This window comes from Chiloscyllium punctatum, chromosome 33 (genome assembly GCF_047496795.1).
Source record: "Chiloscyllium punctatum isolate Juve2018m chromosome 33, sChiPun1.3, whole genome shotgun sequence".
Classification (NCBI taxonomy): Eukaryota; Metazoa; Chordata; class Chondrichthyes; order Orectolobiformes; family Hemiscylliidae; genus Chiloscyllium; species Chiloscyllium punctatum.
Window position 1 is genome coordinate 25,882,738 of NC_092771.1, and position 20,039 is coordinate 25,902,776.

The 20,039-nt window shown below is 42.1% G+C and overlaps 1 protein-coding gene across 8 annotated transcripts in view; it reads right to left on the minus strand.

Annotated features, from left to right (window-relative positions):
- Positions 1-20,039, minus strand: part of LOC140458498 (casein kinase I-like) — a 222,879-nt gene that overhangs the window by 130,551 nt on the left and 72,289 nt on the right. For all 8 annotated transcript variants that reach the window (XM_072553186.1, XM_072553185.1, XM_072553184.1 and 5 more), the window contains 2 exons: positions 6,979-7,019; positions 2,568-2,637 (listed from right to left, as the gene is read on the minus strand). In XM_072553186.1, coding sequence (XP_072409287.1) covers positions 2,568-2,637; positions 6,979-7,019 — 111 coding nt within the window. The remainder of the gene's footprint in view (positions 1-2,567; positions 2,638-6,978; positions 7,020-20,039) is intronic.

A 20,039-nucleotide genomic window follows, 5' to 3' on the forward strand; every position in this document is an offset into this window, starting at 1 on the left:
CTAATCAGTCACTGGTTTAAAAAAAAGTATACTGGACTATCTCTATGGGAAAGGTTAGCAGCTACTGTACGTTAAAAAGTGTGAACTGGTGCGTGCTTGTAATTTTAAATGCTGCAGATGTTACTCCTACTCACAATGCCTTGTGGTAGACAAATTAATTGCAATGAAATATCACTGTTCAATGTGCTTTAGGAAGCATTTTTAATTATAGCTACATTTCAGGAGTGATGAGTTATTGATCTCAGCAAACTGGGAAAGGGAACATGGATATACAATTTACATCAACTAGTGGGATCTCTAATGATGTTTAATTTGGACCTTTGCACTATTAAGATTTACTTATCTCATGGGGAGCTAGGTGGAAGGATGGACAGACCCCTTGGCCTTTAAGTCTAAAGACGAAAAACTATTATCCAGTTTAAAGTGTTTTGAGAAAATGAGGCTCCTTAAGGCAAGGAGTGGGGTTATTAAAAACTTGCACTTGCGGTAGATTTTCAACTTGCTGCCTACATGTAAAACTCATGTTAATGATTTCCTCCACTCAAACCCTATAATAAAAACTGCCTGACTGACTGACATCTCCTATGGCTAGTTTTATACCCTGCAAAAAGATCTTTCAATTGCCTATATGAAACAGTTTCAGATCAAGGTAGATAAACCCCCGGGACCTGAACAAGTGTATTGCAAGGTATTGTGGGAATCTAGGGAAGAAATTAAAGGGACCTAGTAGAGTATTCGTATGATCGAAAGCCGCTGGTGAGGTCCTGGAAGACTGGAGGGTGGTCAATGTTGTGTTATTATTAAAGAAAAGCTGCAAGGAAAAGCCAGGGAACTACAGGCCATTGAGCCTGACGTCAGTGGTAGGTGAGTACTCGGAGGGGATTCTGACAGACGGGATTTAGATGTATTTGCAAAGGCAAGGACTGATTAGGGATAGTCAGCATAGCTTTGCATGAGAGAAAACACGTCTCACAAACTTGATTTGAGTTTTTTGAAAGGGTGACCAAAAAGGTAGATGAAGGTAGAGCTGTAGATGTTGTATGCATGGACTTTAGCAAGGCCTTTGACAAAATTCCACATGATAGACTGGATATTAAGGTGAGATCACATGGGATCCAGTGAGAGCTAGCCAGTTGGATACAAATTTGGCTTGATGGTTGGAGACAGAGGGTGGTGGTGGAAGGCAGCTTTCAGACCAGAGGTGTGCCACAAGGTTTGGTGTTAGGTCCACATTCAAATCATTTATATTCTCATTGCTTGTCATTTATATAAGAGGCGTGATTTGAGAGTTTGTGGAAGACACCAAAATTGGGATGTGAACCATGAAGGTTACCTAAAAGTACAACGGGATCTTGATCAACTGGGCTAGTGCACCAAGAAATGGCAGATGGAGTTAAATTTAGATATTTGTGAGATGTTGCATTTTGAAAAGACAAACAATGGAAGGATCTATACAGTTAATGTTATGGGCCTTAGGTAGTGCTGTCGAACAGAGACAGCAAGGGGTGTGGGTCCATTGTTCTTTGGAAATGGCGTCAAAGCAGACAGGATGAAGGCAGCGCTTGACACACTTGCCTTCATAGGTCAAAACATTGAGTACAGAAGTTAGCATGTAATGTTATGGCTGTACAAAATATTGTTAAGACCACATTTGGACCACTGCATACAGTTCTGGTTGCCCTGCTGTAGGAAGGATGTTATTAAACTGGGAAAGGTGCAACAAAGATTTACAAGAATGTTACCTAAACTGGAGAGTTTGAGTTATAAGAAGAGGCTGGGATTCTTTTTCCTGTGGTATAGGAGGCTGAAGGGAGACCTTAAGAGAAGTTTGTAAAATCACGAGGGGCATAAATAAGGTGAATAGCCAAGATCTTTTCCCCAGGATAGGGGAGTCCAAAACTAGGGGGAATAGATTTAAGATGAGAGGAGAAAGAGTTAAAATGGACCTGAGGGGCAATTTTTTCAATACAGAGGATGGTGCGCGTATGGAATGAGTTGCCAGAGGAAGTGGTGGAGGCGAATATGGTTACAACATTTAAAAGACAGTTACGCAGGGACATAGATAAGAAAGGTTTAGACAGATATGGCCATAATGCAGACAAATGGGACTAGTTATGTTTGGGAAAGGTGGTCATCATGGACAAGTTGGGTCGAAGGGTCTATTTCCATGCTGTATGACTCTATGTATCTAACAGTTTCTTTGAGAAATTATGAGACCAAAGCTTCAACCAGTTCAATGACCAGCTATTAGAAATTTTCAACAGATGTTTAAATAAAAGTTGCTTTTATAATCAAATTATTGCTGAAATGCAACAATAATGTTCTAAGACATTGGCTACCTGCTTACAATCCTGATTGAAAATCGACAGCAACATTTTGGAACTGACAATATTGCTCAAGTGCAAGGAAGGTGTCAGGAAACAAAAAGCTTCTGGTTTTTTCCAACCACTTATGCTGGCATGATCTGTGTATTAACTTAGCAATTTTATGTTTGTTGCTAATGCTTGCAGGAGACGCAATACTTTTCTTCCAATAGTAGTAACCTTGTAAATCCAATCACACATTACCTGAGCTCCCAAGTTGCTTGTAAAACCTGTATTCTAAATGAAGTTGCGGCGCTCGTGATTTAATGGGCTCCTGAAATTAAACCAACAAACAAACATTAGACAGAGCCACATGCATTCATTCATCTGCAATATGATTGACACAAAACGGCATAATCTACCTACATTCAATCAATGTATTTGAATATACAGCAACAAAGTAAGTTTAGCTGAGATCAGCAAGGGAATCATAGAACATCTTGGGAAAGGAGGACTAAAAATGCTCTTTGTTAATCAATCGCTGCACATTGTAAAATGGAAGGCTCCTTACAAATATCAGTGCAGGAATGTCGAGCACAGAACTGGTAACAGCTATTCAAACATTCAAGCAAAGGATCTTTGAACATTTCCCTACTCAGTCGATGGTGCACCAACTGGAATGCCAAAATGACTGACTGACCTTATCACAAATACTTGGATCTAGTTAATCCCTCAAGTTTGCATTACTGGTTTGGCATACAAATAAGTCCCAGACCCATTATGAACAGTTGACCAACATAAATTCCTCTGACGGCGTAAGCCAGGAAAATGAAGCTTTGCTTCAAATAAAACGATCACTTCATAATGGATTAATTTTGTTAACATTAAAACTCCCAGTGTTCCTTCTAATTTTTGAAAAACATTTAACCGACTATTTGCTTTTTAACAAGCATTCTTGAAACTTGGGTGTGATCCTGTATGCCCACACTGCACCCTCCCAAGGGTTAGAATATCCTTCCTGAAAGTCATTGTGGAGAATACAAAGCTCAGTATAACAATGATAAAACGTCTGATTTGTTCACTATTAACATTTGGCAGAATCGAACTTCCTTTCTCTTGTAAAATTAAACCATAGCTATATTTAGAGTTCAATGTATAATGTTTTTCTACATTCCCCTTCGAAACTGCCATCCCACCACAGATCATTTGCATATTTAGTATGTTACCTGACAATTCTTGATTTTGGTTCTTTCTCGAACACTGATTAGTTAACTATATACAGTTGTGTTTGCTGTTAACGTTTCTAAAAAAGTACAACTATCTCCAAATTCATATCACATTGTTCCTCAATATTTATTATGCCAAGTTTATAACAAAAAATTTCCTTTCAATGCTCTGCGTGTTATTAATAACAGGATCTTAAGGGCAACTTGCCGTTGCAGTCACTTCTTATTCCTCTAACCACGCAAACATTTTTTAATTCATGAATTTCTCTGCTTTGCGTTCCTCAAAAAAATTAGTTACAATTTTTTGAACAATTTTGAACAATTCGTCTGAAGTTCATTCCACTACACATACTTAACCATTAACTGTCAAGCTGAAATAGTTAAAAATGATGAGATTTTTCAAGTTAACTATCACACAAGAGTTTTCTAGGGTAGATAAATACCTAAAAAGCTCATCATTCGTTTAACGTTCTCAATGTTAGGCATCTCCTACCTGTAGGATTTTAGGCAGCTGTGTGGGCAAGGGGCTATCTTGCATTAAGAATTTAACATGGGTGCAAGGAGACAGATTGAAGTCCATATTATATTACCAATATTTATATTTTTGCGATCGGGCAAGGATCTAAGTGTAACTTGACATCAGCAGGATGTGCACAATTTCTGAACTAACTTGGGTTGTACTTTCACAGGAAACTGCACATGACTATCCAAGATGTATCACCAGGGTCAAAGTGAGATAGGTTCAACTAGCCACTGGGGAAGCAATCTGAACCAACATTTCAGTGTGATACTAACAGCACCCTCCCTAGTTGAAGGTGGCTGTGTTTTATTAAAACAGAAGGCATTAAACTAAGGGCCAACCTGCCTTTTCAGGTGAACACAAGAGGTTTTGAGGTAAATTTCATGGCAAATAGAGAGTTAACTTGTCACTCCGGTTTCCTCCCACACTCCAAAGATGTGCAGGTCAGGTGAATTGGCCATACTAAATTGCCTGTAGTGTTAGGTAAGGGGTAGATGTAGGGGTATGGGTGGGTTGCGCTTCGGCGGGGCGGTGTGGACTTGTTGGGCCGAAGGGCCTGTTTCCACACTGTAAGTAATCTAATCTAATCTAATCTTATTGTTTATGAGATCTTGTGCAGAGAAATCACTACGCTACAACTATAATGGCGATTCAACAAGTGATACATCATTGAGCATTTCAGATATACTGAGGATGTTAAACTGGTTGTTGAATCATTACGAGGAAGTCCCTTCTAAACTGTATGCTCCTCTATCCCCAGCTAAGCCACAATCTATATCCAATCACTCTGGAGCTCACTAATATTGAGCATCAAAATTTGTTTATTTATTAACTTTCAGATTTTAAAACTCTTTCAATGGAGACATCTCTACACTCCTTTCCTCATGTAAATATCTCTAATACGAAGTCTTACAGCTAAATGTGAAAGCATAATTATTAATGCAGCTGTTTACACATCCAACAATAAAATGTCCCCTACATATGGGTACCTTGATGCAAATTACTAACTGAGAAAACTGGTCATTAAGAATAAAACAGGGAGACGAATAAACCATACTTTTATTTCTCAAATATCAACTTTTAAAGTATTTTGTGAGCTCTTGGACCAATGTTCCAGCAGTCCACATCCAAATCAGCACCACATTCATTTCCAGTGATTGCTCATAAACAACTGCCATACATTGACATGCGACTAGAGAGCAAATCTTCCATGCTTTAGCATGCTCCTGGGCCATCACACAAAACTGTAGTCTCGGCAGGAACCACACCAGACAAGGTAACAATGGTTTGGAGCGAGGTGGTTAAAAACTGGAATCATTAAAGACAAGATGCATACGCCTGCACCTAAGCAGCCAGATCTTGCATACAAGTAGGGATTAAAAAAAAAGTTTATTGAGCTTGGTCACCAGGCTGCAAAGTTGTATTATGGATTCTTTTGGCAATCAAAGTAAAATATTGCAGACTGGTATGAAATAAGGCCCAGCACACAAAACAGCAGGTAAACTAAACTGATCAGATTTTAACCTTCGTGCACTGTTGGCAAATATCTTTAGACCATTTCATTGCACAGAGAGCACTTTAAAATTCACAAGATTGCTAATTCACAAGATGCATTAGTGAGATCATCAAAAAAACTTCATGAAGACATCTGCCAATTTGAATTAATTTGTCTAACTGCAACATACAAATTAATTCAAATTCAAGTTGCGTGCAATTCTGGTCTCCTTCCTATCGGAAAGATGTTGTGAAACTTGAAAGGGTTCAGAGAAGATTTACAAGGATCTTGCCAGGGTTGGAGGATTTGAGCTACAGGGAGAGGCTGGACAGGTGGGGCTGTTTTCCCTGGAGCACCGGAGGCTGAGGAGTGACCTTATAGAGATTTACAAAATTATGAGGGGCATGGATAGGATAAATAGACAAAGACTTTTCCCTGGGGTCGAGGAGTCCAGAACTAGAGGGCATAGGTTTAGGGTGAGAGGGGAAAGATATAAAAGAGATCTAAGAGGCAACTTTTTCCATACAGAGGGTGGTACATGTATGGAATGAGCTGCCAGAGGAAGTGGTGGAGGCTGGTACAATTGCAACATTTAAGAAACATTTGGATGGGTATATGAATAGGAAGGGTTTGGAGGGATATCGGCCGGGTGCTGGCAGATAGGACTAGATTGGGTTGGGATATCTGGTCGGCATGGACGGTTTGGACCGAAGGGTCTGTTTTCATGTTTACATCTCTATGACTCTAAGATTACCAATGGCTGCTTGCTACTGTGATGATGCTGTCATTTTAAAAGGTCATTTTGTCCTTGATTTTCTTTTGAAGAGAGATTATAAAGGCAGAGGTGCCAAAGAGTCTCGGTTTTAACAGGCCATTGGGTTTTCTTGTGTAAAACAGTTTAATAATGAAAGGGAGTGGCCAGTTCTCCCAGTTCAGGTTTTTTTCTAGATTTTTGTAGCTGTAGCAGTCACAAGATGTGAGAGTCCAAAAGAGGTGCAAGCGTCAGTAAAGGATTCCTGAATTTCTCTGAAAGCTCTCTCTGGATGTTGTTCCCTCCTGCCTGGAAGAATCGGTGTTTGAATTTACCTTTCTGCCAAGGGCTACGTTTATGGGATGTTACTGTCTTGAAACAGTTAATTAGTAATAATTACTGTAATCGAGTTGGTTAAGTTTTCCAATAGTTAAGTTATTCTAAATTCAGTTTTCTTTTGTTCACGTTTCAACTCCAGAGTTTAAATAAATTCTGTTTTGCTTAAAGCCGAGTGGTTTGACCAGTTGTATTACATCTGGAACAACCACTTTACATCTGCGTTTAAAATAAGTAGTTAAGGTCTAGGCTATCTTCTTGAAATGTTTTGAGGAGGGTCTGGCCTGGTCCATAACACCAAATAAAATGCACCCCAAAATGTGCATGAGAAAAATATATATACTCACCAATTTGATTGCTACGTATTCATTTGTGTAGAGATTTTTACCTGCAAGAAAGTGAAATGAAACATTTAGACACTGCAAAGTGTACACTTCTCTGCATACTAATACATAAAAACATAGAAAGCTACTATTTCAGGGATAGAGGGAGAAAATTATACCTTGAAATGGAGGGTAAAACCTCAAGATAAGAAAATCCATTTCCTCCCCATCAAGACTGCATGTGACAATGACTTATTGGGAGCACAGGGTCAATAATAGTGGATTTTAGCCTTAAATCATATCAGGATCATCTATTCCACAGTCCAGTGTAGTCTTGAGGGAATGCTGTCCTGTCATGTTAAATTGGAGACACGCACATCACTCCCTCTGGATCCAGTTGTTTCTTTCAGATAGACTGAAAATCCCACAGTATTATCAGAAACAAAAGGTAGAGGTGGCTCTCAGATCTTATCGGGAATCTCACCATTCTCACTTCTGACATTTACAAAGATCCAAGTTCAATTTAATCAGTTGAACTCAGTTTCTATTGGTTGCAACTTGACAATTCAGAATAGTTAAAAAGTGGGAATGGAAGTGTCACTTCACTTTATCATAGTTTCACAGTAATAGAAGCAGGAGTAAACCATTTGGCCCGTCAAACCTGCGCCCCCAGTCATTAAGATCATGGCTGATCTATACATCACCTCAGCTCCTCCTACCTGCATTATCTCCATAATCCTTAATTCCCTTACCATGCAAAAACCCATCCAACTATGCCTTGAATATATTAAATGAAGCTGTCCCTACCGCTTCCTTGGGCAGAGAATTCCATAGAATCACTACACTCTGGAAAACGCAGCTCCTCCTCATCTCTGCCCTAAATCGACTCCCCCTAATCTTGAGGCCATGTCCCCTAGTCTCACCAACGAGCGGAAACAACTTGCCCGCCTCTGTCTTGTCTATCCCCTTCATAATTTCATATGTTTCTATAAGATCCCCTCCCATTCTTCTAAATTCTAGCACGTACAGTCCCAGGCGGCTCAACCTCTCCTCATGGGGTAACTCCCTCACCTCCAGAATCAAGCTGGTGACCCTCCTCTGCACCGCCCCCAAAGTCAGTATATCCTTCCTCAAGTAAGGAGACCAAAACTGTGTACAATACTTCAGGTGCAGCCTCACCAACACCTTGTCTAATTGCAGCAGAACCTCCCTGTACTTAAATTCAATCCCTCTAGCAAAGAAAGCCAATATTCCGTGTGCTCTCCTGATTACCTGTTGGACCGGCAAATCAACTTTTAGCGATTCTTGTACGAGCACTCCTAAATCCCTCTGCACAACAGCATGCTGCAATCTTTCACCATTTAAATAATACTCTGACCTACTATATTTATTTCCAAAGTGGATAACCTCATATTTACCAACATTATACTCCATCTGCCAGACCCTTGCCCACTCACTTAACCTATCTAAATCTCTTTGCAGGCCCTCCACATCCTCTACACAATTTACCTTTCCACTCAATTTAGTGTCATCAGCCAACCTGGATATGTTACACACAGTCTCTGCTTCCAAATCATTTACATATTTCATGAACAGTTGGTCAACACTGACCCTGCGGCACCCCATTCACCAATAATCTCCAACCACAGAAACGCCTATTTATCCCAACTGTCTGCTTTCTATTCGTTAACCAGTCCTCTATCCATGCAAATACATTCCCCAAACTCCATGCATTCTTATCTTATGGATGAGTCTTTTATGTGGCGCCTTAGCGAAAACCTTCTAAAAGTCCAAGGATACAACATCCACCTTTCCCCCTCCATCCACCATGTTTGTTACATCCTCCAGTAAGTTTGTCAAACACGACCTTCCCTTCCTGAATCTATGCTGCGTCTGCCTGATGGAACCCTTTCCATCCAGATGTCTCACTATTTCTTCTTTAATTATAGCCTCCAACATTTTCCCAACTACAGATGTTCAACTAACTGGTCTATAGTTACCTGCCTTTTACCTACACCCTTTTTTAAACAGTGGCATGACATTCGCTGTCTTCCAGTCCGCCAGGACCTACCCAGAGTCCAGAGAATTTTGGTAAATTACCACCAACACATCGACTACAACTTCCACCATTTCTTTCAGCACCCTGGGATGCATTCCATCAGGACCAGGGGACTTATCTTTCGACCCTCAAGTTGGCTCAACCTACCCCTTTTAGTGATAGCAACTAAATTGAGATCCTAACCTCCCATCGTTTCCTTAACATAATTCTTTGGCATGTTAGACACATCTTCCACTGTGAAAACTGACACAAAATAGTTATTCAAGGCCTTGGCTGGTTCAGCGTTACCCAATATTAATTCCCCTTTCTCATCCTGCAATGGACCTACGTCCACTCTGGCCACCCTTTTCCGTTTTATATAAGAACTTTTCCTACCTGTTTTCATTTTTTTTTTAAGAATCCCTACAGTGTGGAAACAGGCTTTTCGGCCCAACTAGTTCACACTGACCCTCCAAACCTAGACCCATTCCCCCTGATTAATGCACCTAACTCTATGGTCAATTTAGCATGACCAATTCATCTAACCTGCACATCTTTGGACTGTGGGAGGAAACCCACGCTGACATGGGGAGAATGTGCAAACTCCACACAGAGTGGCACGAGGCTAGAATCGAATACAGGTCCCCGGAGCTGTGAGGCAGCAGCATTCTGTGCTCAGTAACCAGGGTTTCTCCAGCACATTTTTCTCTGAGATAGAAACTTGATTCTGTGTGAATCTAAAGCAGCAGACTACAGGAAACTTTATACCCACCATGTGCCCTCAGTATGAAATAAAAACAGCCTTCACTGGCTAAGGAAAGGATTGCATAAAGTGCTTTTCAAAGTCATGCTTCAGAATATAGGTGGCTTGCTTTAATTACAAGGGATTTACAGTGGTACGAGTGGCTTGCCAGCAACTTCTCAAGGGAAATTAGGGATGGGCAGGGAATGCTGATCTTGTCAGAAAGGCCCACATCATGAACAAAGAAAGAACTACCATTGTTTGCTGGAGTACAGGATCACAAAGCTGTTGCTTGGGAATTATGGAGGCTAATTTGAATTTTATAGTTTACAACAGACTAGTGGATCACATAACGACTTCAGTCAATATCCACTGGGCTGGTCAGAAGGGAGTGCCCCAGGATTTTTTAGATCAGATTAGATGCCTTCCAGTGTGGAAAAAGACCCCACACTGACCCTCAGAACTGTAACCCACCCAGACCCATTTCCCTCTAATTAATGCACCTAACACTATGGGCAATTTAGCATGGCCAATTCGCCTGACCTGCACGACTTTGGACTGTGGGAGGAAATCGAAGCACCCGGAGAAAACCCACGCAGACATGGGGAGAATGTGCAAACTCCACACAGACAGTCGCCCGAGGCTGGAATCAAACCTGGAACCCTGGTGCCGTGAGGCAGCAGTGCTAACCACTGAGCCACCGTGCCGCCCCAAAGTGGCAGTGAAGGAACAGTGATATAGTTCCAAATCAGATGTTGAGAGAGAGAGAGAGATGGAAGAACACTTACAGATGGTTGTGTTTCCATGTGTCTGCTATTCTTGATTCTCTGGCTCAAAAGGTCAAGAAGATGTTGTCAAAGCAATCTTGCCAAATGACTACATTGAGTTCTCCAGATGATACACACTATAGGGTCACTTAGCTCTGCCTACAGCATGCTGCTTGTGATGTTTGGCATGCATGTAGTCCTGGGTCACAGTTTCACCAGACTGACATTAGATTTTAAAATAACGTTTGCTGCTGCCTTTATGGTTAAACCAGGATTAGTCTCTTGTCTTGATGGTCATGGCCAAAAATTGAGGTAAGGTGAGAATGACCACCTGTTATCAAGGCAGCATTTGAACAAGTGTGGCATCAAGGAACTCTAGCAAAACTGCAGTCAACAGTCTACCACTTCCTCTGGCAGCTCATCCCATATACGCACTACCCTGTGTGAAAAGGTTGCCCCTCAGGTCCCTTTTAAATCTGTGCTCTCTCACCTTAAAACTACTGTACGCCCTCTACATTTGGACTTCCCTAACCTGGGGAAACGACCTTGACGATGCATCTTATCTATGCCTCTCATGACTAAATAAACCTCTCAGGTCACTACTCAGCATCCTATGCTCCAGGGGAAAACAAAAGTTGGGCCAAAGTGTCCATTTCTGTGCTGTACATCTGACTCTAATTGGAATTAAATGAAAACTCTCAGTCCAGTTCAGCTTCTGTTCAATGGTAATTCCTGGAATGTTGATAGTGGGAGATTTAGTGATGGCAATGTCAAAATGTCAAAGGGCATCAGCTGGACTAATTTCTAATATTAAATAAAATGGTTGAGGTTACTGGAGGTCAGTCATCTCAATCTTAAGATATCTTGACATGAGTTCCTCAGGAAAGAATCTTCAGCGCAAGCATTCTCAACAACTGAATGAATACCTTTCTCACCATCATCAGATCAGAAGTGGGAATGTTCACTGATTGCATAATGTTCAGCAGAATGCACAAATCCTCAGATTATGAAACAATCCATATCAAAATGCAGCAAGACATGAACAACATTCACGCTAAAGCTGTTAAATGGCAAGTAACATCCAAGCCACACAAGTGCCAGGGAAGACCATCTCCAACCAGACTGAATCTGACCATTATCTCTCACAACTGAATCCCTACTATCAACATCCTGGGGGTTCCCACAAGAAATTGAGCTGTCCCAGCCACATAAACCCTGTGACTACAAGAGTAAGCCGTAGGCTAGGAATCCTGCAGCGTGTTACTCACCTCGATCTCTCAAGCCTGTTCACCATCTACAAGGCACAAGTCAGGATTGTGGCACTTGCCTGGATGAACACAGCTCCAAACACACAAGCAGCTCAACACCAACTAGAACAAAGCAGCCACTTGATTGTTTGAGGGTATGGTGCCAATCACTCCGTCCACCACCCAGGCACAGTGACAGCAATGTGTAAAACTCCTTCAACAGCACCGCCAAAACTCTCAATCTCTAGCACCTAGAAGGACAAAGTCAGCCAATGCATAGCAACACCACCACCAACAAGATCCCGCCCACACGCCATCCTAACTTACAGCCATATCATCATTTCATCACTGTCGCTGGATCAAGATCCTGGAAATCCTTCCCTAATGTATGGGACAGCTCTCCCATTTTTACTATAATCTTAACAGGGACAACATGAAAATACATTTCAGTGGTTTGATACAGCTGAGTGACTTACTTGCCCACTTTAGAGGGCAGTGAGAATAGACCCTTAGCAATGCGGTACCGAGTTAGATGTAGGCCATATCAGATAAGGAGAACAGATTTCCCTCTCTCAAGTCCACTGAACTACATGAGATTTTATGACAGGTAGCTTCTGCGATTATGAGTGAAGCTAGTTTTGATTGAGTGGATTGAATGTAAATTGCCTCCTACCTACAACAGTAGGATGTGAACCCATGGCTCCAGCGCATTAGCCTGGGCCATTGGATTTCTAGTCCTGCAACATTTCTAGTCTGTGGCGGCACAGTGGCTCAGTGGTTAGCATTGCTGCCTCACAGCGTCAGTGACTCGGGTTCGATTCCAGCCTTGGTGACTGTCCGTGTGGAGTTTCCACATTCTCCCCGTGTCTGTGTGGGTTTCCTCTGGGGGCTCCAGTTTCCTCCCACAGTCCAGTGATGTGCAGGTTAGGTGAACTGGCCATACTAAATTGCCCATAGTGTTCAGGGATGTGTAGGTTAGGTGCAGAAGTCAGGAGTAAATCTAGGGTAGGAGAATGAATTTGGATGGGTTACTCTTTGGAGGGTCGGTGTGGACTTGTTGAGTCAAAGGGCTTATCATGATGCCAACATCAAATCAGTGGTTTGGAATCACTGACAATGAAACAGAACAAGTCGAGTGAACACCACACATAGAACACTCTGACCAACTTTTCTTATTGCTGAACCAATTCAAGGCCATGGAAATTTGAAGAATGCATTCCAAAGACAGTGGTCATTACCATTAACAACCATTTGAACGCTGAGAGGGAAGAAACAGACCAATGGGTTGAATTTAAGTCAAATTCACTTTCGCACTTGGTATATTATATTCTCCAAAATGAAGAACGTTCCCAACTTCTTTCTGGTACTGTGTTTCCTTCAGTGTATTCTTCTCAGTGATCTCATTCCTTTGCAAGGTCGCAGGGTTTTAAAGACAAATCTCCTCGGTTCCTCCCCGGTTAGCAGGACAAATGAATGACTGAGCTTGCTCTTACCCACAGATCAGAAACGCACCCGAAAGCAGAAGCGGGGAAATGAATCGAGAGACAAGTAATCTTTCGAAACAAAAGGGATACTTGAAGAAATTAGCAAGAGAAAGGGATGGAGATCAACCACAAAGAGTGCATAGTTCAGAAACAGGACATTCAGACTGATTGACTTCTGCCTCATACAAGTCTCCTCTCACCCAAATTATCCGACAATGTCAATGTATCCTTCTAAAGGAAGGCCCTATTCAATCAAATGGGCTTTTTTTGTGCATTTCCAAAATCTCCCAGGTTTCTCCCATCTTTTCTATATACACAGGATTGAACTATTCTAGCAACTGGCCAAGTCTGCCAAAATAATCATAAAAACGCAATTCAAACAACCGTTGAAAATGTGTCCCCAGTTTCTACCCTGTAGTCGACAGCATCATCACTGCATTGTTCAGGCACCTGTCTGAAGGAACACCCATTCGTAAGTTTCAGCAGATGCCAGACCAACATCAAGATTGTGCAGAACCACAGCAAATGCCCCAAACTACAACCAGCTACTAGAACCAATGTTTGACCACTGTGACGCCAGTGAGGCTTCAAAATTCTCATGAGTCTCGATGAGAACGGAGGATAAGGTGGGAGGGTTACCCCAATGCGACGGGAGATGGGAGATGGGGAGTGGGCTACTGCTGCCTCAGAACTCGTGGATTCAGAAGTTCAGTTTGCCACCCCACATGGTATCACAACCCTTAATTTTGGGAGAAACTACATTACATCGTACATTACCTAATACACATCATGAAAACTTTAACCACACCAAGACAATTCTCAATAAATTCAATGAACAAATAGCAAATTACTGCTTTGAAGTCTAAACAGTCCCTTTTACTCAGCGTGTGCTCCAATCCCATTCCTTTCCTGGTTCCAGTTTTTCTTCCTCAAATGTGATGACTAGAAGATGATTACATCTTCAAGGCTCCGATATATCAAAATACTTTAAACGACAAAACAAAAATGTCCCTTTCAGTGGGAGCCCATCTCTACTCATGTCCAGTCTTGACAGAATGCTGCATTGTTAGAGCTGTTGCCTTTCAGCTGAGACATTCAATTATCACATTGCTGTTTGTAGAAGCTTGCAACGTGCAAACTAGCCATCAAATTTCATGTGTTATAAAAGTTACTGCACTATACTTCATTAACTAAGATAGGCATTAAAATCCAACGCCCCAATAAGTAGCATTTAGTTCCCTTCGTAGTTATTTTAATCAACATCTTTAGACACGCTACGGTACACCTCCAGGGGTAGTTGAAGCCAGATCTTCTAGTTCAGAGGTGGGAACACTATCACTATGCCACAAGAGTTTGTCCAGGCCAAGTCTTATCCTCCATGAAGTACAAAATTAATTGATCAATCACTATTACTGATCAAAAGATTCTGCCCTGTGAATATAGGCTGACCCTTATTCTTGCACAATAGCTTCCATATCCGTCAGAGTTCACAGCAAGTGCTAAACCTGCGCCCACATCTCCCCCCTTACCTCCATCCAAGGTCCCAAAGGAGCCTTCCACATACATAGAGATTTACCTGCACTTCCACACACGTCATTTACTGTAACCGTTGCTCCCAATGTGGTCTCCTCTACATTGGCGGGACAGGACACCTACTTGCAGAACACTTCAGAGAACATCTCTGGGACATGTCAAAGCAACCCCACTGCCCCATGACCAAACACTCTAACTTCCCTTCACACTCCCCCAAGGGCATGCAGGTCCTGGGCCTCATCTATTGCCAAACCCTCACCACACGCCATCTGGAGGAAGAACGCCTCATCTTCCGCTTTGGGACCCTCCAACCACATGGTTTCAATGCGAATTTCACCAATTTCCTCAATTCCCCTCCCCACACTTTATTCCAGATCCAACTTTCCAATTCAGCACCACCCTATTGACCTGTCCATCTTCTTTCCCACCTATCTGCTCCACCCTCCTCTCTGACCTATCATTCACACCCACCTTCATCTACCTACCACATTCTCAGCTCCCTTCCTCCCAGCCCCAATCCCCTCACATTTCTCTCTCAGACCCAGGCCCACAAATCTCATTCTCGATGAAAGGCTTATGCCCGAAGCGTTGATTCTCTTGCCTCTCGGATGGTGCCTGACCAACTGTGCTTTTCCAACGCTACACTCTTGACCTTGTACAACAGTAACTGCTTCAAATTCATTGACTGTGAAACACAAATCTTCACTATATCCTGAACATACAAATCACTACAAAAATGCAGTGTTGAACATTAACTTCATGCAGTGCCCCATTCCTTCATTCCACACCCACCATGGCCAATAGCTGGAGTCACAAACCCCTCCAACCAAGATATAGATGAAAAAAAAAGAGAATTTGCGTTACATAGTGCTTTTGTAACCTCAGGCCATCCCACAGTGTGCAATCTAATGAAGTTTAGTGTAGTCACTTTTTGTAATACATGAAACTTGACAGCTTCAACAAACAGGAGACAGTGAGGACTGCAGATGCTGGAGATCAGAGTCGAGAGTGTGGTGCAACATCCGAGGAGCAAGAGAATCGACATTTCAGACATAAGCCCTTCATCGGGAATGAGGGAATTCTACAAAAAGCGATATGATAATTATCAGAATGTTTTCCTGAAGGTGATTGTTGGGTAAATGTTAGCCAGGACACGCAGAATAATTCCTCAGCTCTTCCTCAGAATTGTGCAATGGGATATTTTAATCCGCCCAAGACAGGAGTCAGCCAGATTATCATCTGACCAAAACGTCAGTACTTCCAGCTGTACAGTGGGCTCTCAGTATTGCACTGGAGAGTCAGTTTAGATTGTGCTCGAGTCTCAGGAGCTGAACTTGAACTCTCAGCCTTTACATGTATACATACAAGCACATGGATGAGGAGGAGTAGGCCAGTTGGTCCACTGAGCTTATGACAAGATCATGGCTATTTTGATTATGATTTCAGCTCCACTTTATCTGCCTCCCACCTCATAATTCCTAGAATACATTGATCAAGAATCTAACCCAGCCTTAAAATATTCAATGACCCAGCTTCCACTACTCTCTAGAGAAGAAAATTCCAACAACCCTCAGAGAACCCTCTTCATGTCCATCATAAATGGAAGACCCCTGAATTTTAAACCGAGTCCCCATGCTCTAGTCTCTACGACAGGGAGGAAACATTTTTTCAGGATTCACCCTGTCAACCTCCCTCAGAATCCTAGCTGTTTTAATGATGTCACTCCTCAAAATGGACACAGGTCCAACCAGTCCAACATTTCCTCATAAGATAATTCCTCCAATTTCTGACTCAGAGGCAATTGAGTCACGGGTGACGTGAATATATTTTGCATCTATTTATCTGCACCGTATCAGTTATTCCAAAGCTTCAGCAGTAGATTACTTTTCCATCTACAAAGCTGAAAACAAAATTATCGAGGAGAAAGTGAGGACTGCAGATGCTGGAGAGCAGAGCTGAAAATGTGTTGCTGGAAAAGCGCAGCAGGTCAGGCAACATCCAAGGAGCAGGAGAATCGATGTTTCGGGCATAAGCCTGAAGAAGGGCTCATGCCCGAAACGTCGATTCTCCTGCTCCTTGGATGCTGCCTGACCTGCTGCGCTTTTCCAGCAACACATTTTCAGCTCTGAAAACAAATTTAGACTACTTTAAGGAGAAAATGCTTTCTGCCACAAACAGCAATCACAACAGTTCCAGCGGCCCAGCAGGAGGAACCAGCGCACGGGGCCCAAAGCTTGGTAGATCAGCTCTTCTTGCATCACACAGATGGTTGTGTGTCAAACTAATGGTCTGTCAACTCTGCCAAATGCTGGGTTGCAAGCATCCTGCCAAGGGTTTTGTAACATTCAGGGCATGGTACCATTGTGCTCTTGTGACTCTGATGTTACCACAGTGTCTCATTTCATGACCCCAGACACTCGGGACAAGTGCAATGGAAACAAGACACTTTGAAAACAAACACCACCTTTGTACTTGACATTAGAAAATGGGAACTGGGCTACAGAGTAAAAGGGGCAAGTGTGATTTTATTGTATGCCAATACATTGCTCCTTATACAATTTAGTCTGCTTCCTAATCATTGACCATTGATGACACAGCACAACGAAGATCCCAGTGAGTGGTAACCATTGGTTAAACACACTATCGCAGTTACAAATATTCAAGCATATACCTGTACTAAAGCACCTCTAGCTAGATTAACTTCAAAAACAACAATCTTCCCCAATTCACATAGCTAGGCCTGCAATTCAGTAACAAGTGCCTCACATCTAAACCTTAGTTATTTTAAATTATAGCAAAGAGACAACACTGTTGTTGTCAGTGATTTCTGCACTGATTTGATCATAAGTCAGAAGAGAGCTGCTTTATAACCTAGCAACAAGAATTGGATTTCAGGGTTGTTTTTCTTTTGAAAAAATACAGAAAAACAAAGGATATATCCTCTTGTAGCTTAAACAGAACATAATGTTTTACCTTGAGCAACTAAATGAAATTAACTGGGATCTCACAACAATAGTATGCACAATATTGTTAGTGAATCTAGGTTTGGCTAATTCAGGGCTTGTTGATGTGTGGGTGGAGGGGGCAGGGTCGATGGAGAATCTGAAGCAGAGCTAAGAAAAGCTCCAAATCACGATTTAGCAGGATAGCCGAGAACAAACTAAGATAATCTTGATTATTCTTAATGCAGAGCCAGGACAGGGAAAATCTCGGGAGTCTAAACATGGAGAGTGAAAATAGGTTCCTGACATTCTTTGGACTGAAATGGAGGTAGTCTCTGAAGTGACACCGATCAATCTCAGACAGTGACATAATATGACAGCCCAAGTGAGTCACAGAGTTGCACAGCACGGAAACAGACCCTTCGGTCTAACTTGTAAATGCTGACCAGATATCCTAAATTAATCTAGTCCTATTTGCGAGAATTTGGCCCATATTCCTCTAATCCCTGCCTATTAGTGTCGTAATTATACCAGCCTCCACCACTCCTTCTGGCAGCTCATCCCATACACTCACCACCCTCTGAAAAAGCTGCCTGGCCCCTTTTAAATCTTTCCCCACTCACCTTAAACCTATGCCCTCTAGTTTTGGACTCCTTTACCCTGAAGGTAAAATAAAACCTCGGCTATTCACTCTATCCTTGCCCCTTTAAAGCTCTATGAGGTCACCCTTCCAACTTAGAAACCTCTATAAAGAGCATGAGTGTGCTTGTCTCTGTAACATCTCCCATGTTCCATCACTCATAGTAGCCACTAAAAATATAATTGAAAGATGGCTGCAAGAGTCCATAATAAGAGAGCATGACCTTCAAAAGAACAAGGTCATTCAGCATATATTTCACAAAGCACTTTCCCATTCAGAGGAATCAGGGAATATCGGTCTTAGGCAGACCTTAAACAAGTTGAAACAATGGAATCAGGCAGGGAAATTAAAAGACTTATTTCCATTCCTATCTTTTAATAGAATGGCTGACTTACTGAGTCACATCTTGTGGCAACACCCAAGAAACATATAAAATGTTAACTTTGGATCTATACTTTGCAAGGACCCGAGTCACCTTTGGACACCAATGTCCAGCCAGAACCTGAGCAGTTCCCACATGAAAAGACAGACTCAAAGAGAACAAAAACAGGAACAGTAATTCCATTGAGCCTGCGAAGTAAAATGAGCTAATGGATGAGCAGTGGTTGGGACTAACTGTTAGGAAGGCTATCAGTCAAAATTCTAGAAAGCCCACATGGTAGATCCTCAGTGCTCAGGGCACAAGCCCAGCCAAGAAGCAAATATGCTCTGGGGTAAAGAAACAGGAAATGGTCATGTGGAGGTAGGCTAGAGTAGGGCAACCAGATGATTCATATTAAATGATCAAATCAAAACTGCAGTTTGGGTCATACATTTCCCATAAAAACAGATCACTAAAAAATGAAGTGAACTGCACACTCATTCAGCTCCCCAGGAAACTTGAATCCAAAGAGAGATGATGTCATGAACTGAAGTGACGGATCCAGAGGAAGTCAGAGTAAAGTCAGCCCTCTCTAAGCAAGACAAAGAAAGCCGGAGCAAGAAAACTACCAGTGGCAGTTGAGTGATCTTGGCTGAGGTTTATCCCAGGCAGCTCCATAATGTTGGACTCTGTGCTCCACAGCTGTGCCCAAGAACGCACACTAAGGTATACCTAAACTGTACCAGCAGAACCATCACCTCTCTGAAGACACTCTTTGGTCTGGCCACCACCAGTCTTCCAATGCAAAGAGCAGTTGGTGATCGAGCATTGCAGACTGGAACATCCCAATGTTCAACACTGAGCAATAAGAGGCACACCAATATTTGGGTAAGTATCATTAAAATTCAAAAGGTCAAGGACACCAACTAAGACACTCCCTGTTTTTCACCAAGAGGCTCAAGAACTTCTAAAATCCCTTCACCTGTACACACCAAAGAATGCTTGATGTCAAGCGTAAATGCATTTTGCAAATGAAACCATACAAATTGCAGTGAAAGCTGACCTGTTTTGTACTTAATGAGATGTCAGGGTTTTGTTAAGTAAGGAGATTTTACACATGTTGTCAAAAGCATATTTTTGGGAAAAACCTGCAGATGGCTTGACCTTCTTGTGCACGACCTAACAGGTAAAGGTGTCTGACTCTTGTCTAGCTCGTGATGTTATCAGAAGATTGTAGGCTTGAGTACTGCTGCCATTGCTTCCATAACGTTTTAGTATTTAGATGTGCAAGTACAATCCCAAAGCTATGGGCCCAAACAGCTTGGAAAATG